This window comes from Chrysochloris asiatica, unplaced genomic scaffold, assembly GCF_000296735.1.
Source record: "Chrysochloris asiatica unplaced genomic scaffold, ChrAsi1.0 scaffold00001, whole genome shotgun sequence".
In the NCBI taxonomy this organism is placed as follows: domain Eukaryota; kingdom Metazoa; phylum Chordata; class Mammalia; order Afrosoricida; family Chrysochloridae; genus Chrysochloris; species Chrysochloris asiatica.
In genome coordinates, this window is record NW_006408519.1 from 15,258,827 (window position 1) to 15,266,775 (window position 7,949).

The following is a 7,949-nucleotide window of genomic DNA, read 5'->3' on the forward strand; positions in this document are numbered from 1 at the left end:
GTCAAAGGGAGTCTATGGAACTTGGTTGAACTCAGCCCATTTCTTCATTGCTGCCTTTCCCCCTCCTCTACTCACCAGTAGACCAATGTGGTCACCAGCAAGCGTATATACCTGCTCATGTGTTCTCTTTGAGTTTCAGTCTTGGAGGGGGGTTTGTACTGAAGGGACTTGATTGCTTGCCTTGATGGCTTCCCGGCGAACAACTTGCTTATTCTTGTAGTGGCCAATCCAGCCGTGTTTTAACAAAAAAAACATCTTAAACTTTTTTTCTTAGTAGCTTAAAGCATAAATTAAACAACTTTTATATGATGCACTTAATAACCTGACATTATAGTTTAAGACAGTGATATGGTGAAAAAAAATTCTCACAAGAAATTTTAAAATACTCAATTCTTTTTTTATTTTTGGTGTGTGTGGATGTGTGCATATAATAAGATCCATAAACTATATTTAATTAGTACTAAAATGGCAGAAAGATATCACCTCACCTAAAATACAGCATGTAATGCGCTGTGGGTTAATGTGCTGGTTGCAGTGTTGTTTGAACCACAAGATCACAGGTTCAAGCTCACCAACCACTCCTTGGAAACCATATACAGGGTTGCTATGGATAGGAATGACTCAAGGGCACTTAACAACAACAACAATGGGAAGTGCAGGGTACGTTTTCCAGAGCTGTGATTCTTTAGGATCATTGTACTGACAATCACAATTTCCAGTCCATTGTTTATCAATATTCAAATAGGTGTTATGCTGACTAATTGAATATTTTTTTAATAACCTACAGCATTAATAAGTATTACCGAGCATTAAGAAGTCCTGGTATGGCACTATATGATAAGCACTGGATCACAACATCAGTTTGAATCGTAAGTTCAATTCACCAGCAGCTCCTCAGAAACCCTATACAGGGTCACTATGAGTCAGAAACAACTGGAAGGCACTGAACATCCCAGCATTGTTGTTGTTGTTAAGTGCCATCGAGTCGAGTCAGTGTCTGACTCTTGTTGTTGTTGTTAAGTGTCCTTGAGTTGGTTTCAACCCACAACTAACCTGTACAGGTTTTCCAAGGAGTGACTGGTGAGCTTGAACTTCCAGTCTTGCAGTTCAAATGTCCAAACTTACTTTGCAGTCCAGCTCATTAACCCACAGCACCAGACCAGGACTCCTTGTTGATTCATAATGACCCTGTATAGGGTTTCCTAAGAGCAGCTGGTGAACTTGAACTGCCAACCTTGCTGTTCAAGCAGATTTTGCAGCTCAATGCATTAATCCACAGTGCCACACCAGGACTCCAACAATAAAGATTTTAAAATCAAGGCTTAGTTTCGTTTGTCTCATATCATAGAGGCAGGTGAAGAACTTTACCTCAGGTCTCCCTAAATTACACATGGATATGACTTTTCAACCAACATGAAATGTACTTAATTGGGCTATAATTGATCCTGTGACATTTTTGCTTCAAAAGGACTTATTGACATACCTCATGGTGAATTCTGCCTATATGTATAGAGACAGTCATGTGCAGCATGAGGAGCTCTGGTAGCGTAGCAGTTACAGTCGGACTGCTAAACTCAAGGTCAGCAGTTCAAAACTAGCAGCTGTTCCACGGGAGAAAGATGAAACTTTCTGTTCCCGTAAAGATTTACGGCCTCAGAAACCATATATAGGTTCGCTGTGAGTCAGAAGTGATTCCACTGTACACCACTACCACCACCATATCCTTACTTCAATTTGTACATCACTAGTTCCCATTAAAGTAGCTCTGGTAGCGTAGTGATTACAATTGGTCCTGCGACCCGCAAGGTCAGCAGTTCAAAGCTACCAGCTGTTCCACGGAAGAAAGACGAGGCTTTCTGCTCCCGTAAAGATCTACAGCCTCGGAAACCCTATACGGAGTCGCTGTGAGTCGGAACCGACTCCACTGCACAGAACCACCACCAGTTCCCATTAGGATGGAGTTTTGGTATGGCGCTGTGAGTTAATGTGATGAACTTCAAAGTCATTTGAACCACGTGGTCAGTGGTTCAAGCTCCTTGGAAACACTATACAGTGTCTCTATGGGTCAGAACTGACTTGACGGCACTTAAACATAATAACGGAATCGTGGTGTGGCACTGTGGGCTAAATGCGTCAGACTGCAAAGTCGTTTGAACTGCAAGGTCAGTGATTCAAGCTCACCAGAAACCTGCTCTTTGGAAACACTATACAGGATTGCTGTGGGTCGGAATTGACTCAGCAGCACTTAACAACAAACAATAATAACAGAAATCCCAATACGAATCCTAGTGTGGTACTGTAGTATAAACACTGAAATGCTAACCATGAGGTCGGTGGTTCAAACCCACAGCTGCTCCTGAGAAATCCTATACACAATCATTATGACTCTGAACAGACTCAGTGACACTTAACAATTCTCACCAGTCCCTTCTCAGAAACCCTATACATGGTTGCTGTGAGTCAGAACTGACTCCATGGAACTTAAGATCAATAAAAAATTCTTGCTGATATGTAAGTTACTAAATATTAGCATATAGCTACTTATGTTGGAATACTGGTTTCACTGGGTTCTTCATTTCTTCAGCCAATAAATTTTGAGCATTTAACATCTTCTAATGCATGAATGAACACAATAGACAATGCTTTAGCTCCCAGTTAACTTACCTACTATAATGCGTGCGTTGTTTTAGACACACCTGTGAATATTAAATCTTTACCCAAACCAATACATTATTGAATGTAATAAAATAGTCCATGATACTAGCTGACTGCTTTACTCTATATCACATTTGTTGACTATATGCTAAAGGGCTCATTTAAAAGAAAATCCAGAAATAACTTTAAATGTATCTTGAGGATTTCTGATGAATAATAAAAACAGCAAAACAACAACAAAAATGCCTCTTACCATGACAACTTGGTAGCGCTCTGTTCCATCCAGGTCTTCCATCGTCTCCCATGATGCAGGTGAGTGTGGAATAGCCTTGAAGAACATAGCCCGGATCACAGTAATAAGTGACTGTTGATCCTAATTTATAATCCATTCCAAGTCTGGTGCCATTCATTATATTGCCTGGATCGAAGCAGGACTCTCGAAGTTTTGCTGTAGACGAGCAGAGATGAGAAATAAATTGATTTCAATTACTGTTTTATAAGTGCAGTCTCTAAGATGTATTCATTTCTTACTTCAAATGGGGGGAGAAAATACCCTTCTTTTTAGGGGTTCAAGCACAAAGTAGCTCTTAATCATATCTGGAATTCTGATTTAATTTATATTGGCTAGGATTCCTCCTAGGCAATATAAATTTGGATGTTGCTGTTGTTAAGTACCGTGGAATTGGTTCCAACTCATAGTGACCCTACACAGGGTTTCCAAGGCTATAAATCTTTACAGGAGCAGAACGCCTCATCTTTCTCCTGCCGAACAGCTGGTAGTTTTGAACTGCTGACCTTAAGGTTGGCAGCCCAACTTGTAACCACTACACTAGCAGAGCTCCTTATAAATTTGGATAGTCTTACTAAAATTAAAATAGTATTGAATACAGTTAAACATAGTATCTTCTTAAAATTTATTAGAAACTATTATGCATGATAGTTGATAGAAAAGTATTTTAAACAACTTTGAAAGACAAGCAGAATTCCTTGTAATATTTATTTATTCTGAGTGTTCTTGTTGTTCTTAAGTGCCCTTGAGTCTGACTCACAGCCACCCTGTATAGGGTTTCTAAGGAGCAGCTGGTGAATTTGAACCACTACCTTGTGATTCAAACAAAACTTGCAGTCAAGTATGTTATCACACAGTCCCACACAATGGCTCCTTATTCTGAATTATTATTGCTTTTGTTAAGCACCTTCAAGTCAGCTCTGACTCATTACAACTCTGTACAGGAATTTTCAAAGAGCAGCAGGTGAACTTGAACAACCAACCTTCAGTTCAGTGAATTATCCCACAGAGCCACACCAGGATTCTTTTTTCTGCTTGAGAACACCCAAATGAACTTAGGGCTTCTCACTTGAGAGAGCTAACCTAAGGTCTGAAGACAGACCTTCATTTTGAATCAAAAGTAACTTCTGTATTGAGAATGCAGCTGCTCTTTCTTTCACTCTCCCCTGGATCCAAATAAAACTACTTCGTAAACAATTACAAAGCAAAATGTGATTTTATTTGCCTAAGAGTGTTGGTTGATTAATTTTATTCTCAAAAAACTGGGTCTAAAGCAATTCTTAGAATATAGGCTATTCAAAATAAACCTTAAACATGTCCTTTGATTGTTTCAAGGACAGATGCACAAAATTTAATGATTATTTTGAAACTACAAAAATGCAATTTTAGAAACACATGTAATCTTCTATGAATCAGATATACCCTCACTCAATTTTGTAACCATAACCTATGTGGCAACCAATCACTTAATTTTTATTGAAATTCCTTTTAAGTTCTTATGAAAAATTCCTGAATTGTCTCCTCATTGAATCACTTAATTCAGAATACTCTGAACCTTGTGAATCCCAATTTATAAAATGCCTTACCTCTCAGTAAAAGGTCTTTATTTTTAATTTCTATAGATTGTTCCCCACAACTATTGTACACCCATCCGACGCTACTGGATCTAACAATGACTACGTTTCTATGTTTAGCTCACTTCACTTCACCATGAGAAGTAAAGTAAAGCACACTGCTTCCCTGTCCTGGAAATACTTCTTTTAACCTAACATACTTCCATTCATCATCCTCCACGTTAGAGATCTGTACTTATAAAATAGGAACACAGTACTTATAAAATCAAAACCATGGACTTCTTGGACAGACAGTCTACCTCAAACCAAACGCAGTACTCTGAAAACTATAAGGGAAAGACAAATTGAATATTAAAGTCCACACCTAACACAGACTCACCAGCTGTTCCTTGTAAATCCTATATAGGGTGGCTATGAGTCGGTTCCAACTCGATGGCACTTAACAACAACAATAACACAACACAGAAAGTATTTTCTGTGCTCCCAGAGAGTTAATTAAAAGAATGGCAGAACATTTAGGCAGAGAAAGTGTCAAGAAAAAAGAAGAGTTGGGGACTAGGTCCTGTAACATACTTTGTCATCAGATGAGGGGAAAGCCTAGAGATCATTTCTACTTCATTATTACTACGCTGTTGTTTTTAAGTGCTGTCAAGCTAGTTCCAACCCATAGTGACCCTGAATTAAAATAAAGAAATGTGCAATGTAAGTCCACTGAAACAAATTCAGGGTAAGAACTATGCTAATTTTCTACACTACAATTAATCTTATGCTAATGAGAAGTCAGGAAGTAGGTGGGTATCTAAGTATGAGCAGGGACTCATTGGAATCTAAGTCAACAATATCTTCATGCCTAGCTAATACAGAACTTATATTAAAATCTGATTATTTGTAAGAGTAAGAATATATATCATCCATTCATAAAAGTTTGCCAAGAATTTAAAGAACTTAGTTTTATAAGGAGTTCTGGTCGCGTAGTAGTTACGAATCAGGCTGCGAACCTCAAGGTCAGCAGTTCGAAACTACCAGCTGTTTCATGAAAGAAAGATGAGGCTTTCTGCTCCCATAAAGATGTACAGCCTCAGAAACCTTGTACAGGGTCGCTATGTGTTGGAACTGACTCCACAACACATAACAACAGTTTTATAACAAGAATTCTTAGCTACAGAAAGATCACTATATAGGATTTTTAAAAATAGTATTTTCTTGTGTTTTCAGTGACAATTTATAGAGCAAGTTAGGTTACTATTTAATAACTTCTACATAAATTGTGCAGCAACATTGATTACATATTTTACATGTGTCAACAGTATTTTTAACTGTGCTCTAGATGTTCATTTCTAGTAGTTTCTCTGTCACCTTATAGTCTTTTGTTTTGTTTTGTTTTAGAGTAATTGTTGACCTTTTGGTTTCATACAGATGGTTTTTTAATGAAGCCATGAAGCACCATACACACAAATAATTTCCTTTGTGTGCCAATTTGTAACTGTACTAAAAGGTAGCCTCAGGATAATTTCCCTGCAAGGTTTTAAGAGCACCAGCTCTTAAACTAAATTTTCCTGTTTCAACTAAAGAGCAAATGGTGGAATCATAATTTAAGTGCTTTAATAATGAATAAGGTCAGTTTTCTTTTCTCCTTTCTTCTACCAAATAGTTATTAAGAGCCCACAACCAAACTAATTATAGAAATAGACCAATGGATAACCAGAAAGTATTCTGGTCCTTATGCAATTTGCAGTCTACTGAAAAAATGCTGTAGTTGCTAAATGCCATGTGTCAGTTTCAACTCACAGCAATCCTGTATAGTATAAGATTTCTGAGGAGTGGCTGGTGGATTTGAAGCCCTGACCTTGCTCTTACCAGTCCAGTGCTCACTTACAACCTGGACTCCATTGAAAGAAGAGTTGTATCAAATGTCTATAAATATACATATAAAGCTAAATAATTTGATTTCCCAGTTATGCACATACACACACTTCACTTTGCCACCAGATCTACCAAAATTACAGTTACTTCTTGTCTGTGCCCTATATTTAAACTCACACTTCATTATGAAAATTATTTTCTAAACCAAGGAACTATAATTATTTATTTCCAGATAAAAATATTCACAAAATATTTCCAATAAAGAATCAGTAGGGTGAATACAAAACTGAATGTACATTAATGTCGTAGGATTGTCTGTTGTTGTTGTCGATTTGTTTCATATGATGTTGAAATCTTATATTGAACATTTCCTTAAATAAGCTTTAAACACACACACACATACAATGTAATTTTTAGCCAGAATAGCAACCTAACTTTTATAGATGGCCTCCATGAAATTGAACTGAAACCCTTGAGGGAAAAGAAAGGATTGAAATTACTGCTTCAAAAAATTAATCTCTTTGACAGCTCTAACCATCCAATATTCATCATTCTGAAAAGTTTGCTTTTTCCTTCTTTAAAGCTTTCCCTAAACTTTCAATGACATGTCAGTAATACTGTAATGCAAATATAATGACATTCTCTATTTTTGAATCAAAAGGAACCTGGTAAATAAATTTTAAAATATTGTCTCCACAACAATTTTATATGACTAGCCTCCTTTTGAGAGGCTTCATTAATCTCATTATTTTGTTTACATTCTGTTTTAAATCCTTGATGATTCGGTTTCTATGAATAATATTCTCCTTGCTTATTTGCAGGAATGCTATTACATCTGGAAAGTGAGAAAACACCTGGAGAACCTGAGGTCAAGGGCTTGACGGAAAGGTGATTTTTGCTTTTGAAAAAGAAAACTCTCTTGACTTCAGTCAGACAAAATAAAAGCAATTTTTATGAACGATTAATTATATTTACATTAATTGCAGTTTATTTACTGAATAGATCCCAAGTAAAGGAATCCCTTGTCTGATAGACCCTAAATAAAATATATCAGATCTCTGTGGACTCTAATATATTTTTGATTCCTCTAAAATTATTTCTGCTTAATATTTATATAATAACATACACATATATACACATACATGCACAAGAGGTAGCATGTGATCAAGAGCCAATGATACTGAAGGAGGAAGTCCAAGGTGCATTGAAAAAATTGGCAAAGAACAAGGCACCATGAATTGATGGAATAAAAATTGAAATCTTTCAAAAAGTGAGGTGCCACGGGAGGCACTCACTCATTCTGCCAAGAAATTTGAAAGACGACTATCTGGCTGACTGATTGGAAGAGATCTGTATTTGTGCTCATTCCAAAAAGAGGTGACCCAATTGATTGCGGAAATCATCGGACAATCTCTTTGATATCCCATATGAATAAAGTTTTAGAAAGGTAGTTCAGAAATGGTTGTTAAGCATAGATTGACAGAGAACTTCCAGAGGTTCAAGCCAGATTCAGAAGAGGCCATGGAATGAGGGATATCATTGCTGATGTCTGATGGATCTTGGCTGAA

General features: G+C 37.0%; 1 protein-coding gene across 2 annotated transcripts in view; it reads right to left on the reverse strand.

Annotated features, from left to right (window-relative positions):
- Positions 1-7,949, reverse strand: part of CSMD3 (CUB and Sushi multiple domains 3) — a 1,928,297-nt gene that overhangs the window by 436,393 nt on the left and 1,483,955 nt on the right. For both annotated transcript variants that reach the window (XM_006830658.1, XM_006830657.1), the window contains one exon: positions 2,909-3,103. In XM_006830658.1, the coding sequence (XP_006830721.1) occupies positions 2,909-3,103 (195 nt within the window). The remainder of the gene's footprint in view (positions 1-2,908; positions 3,104-7,949) is intronic.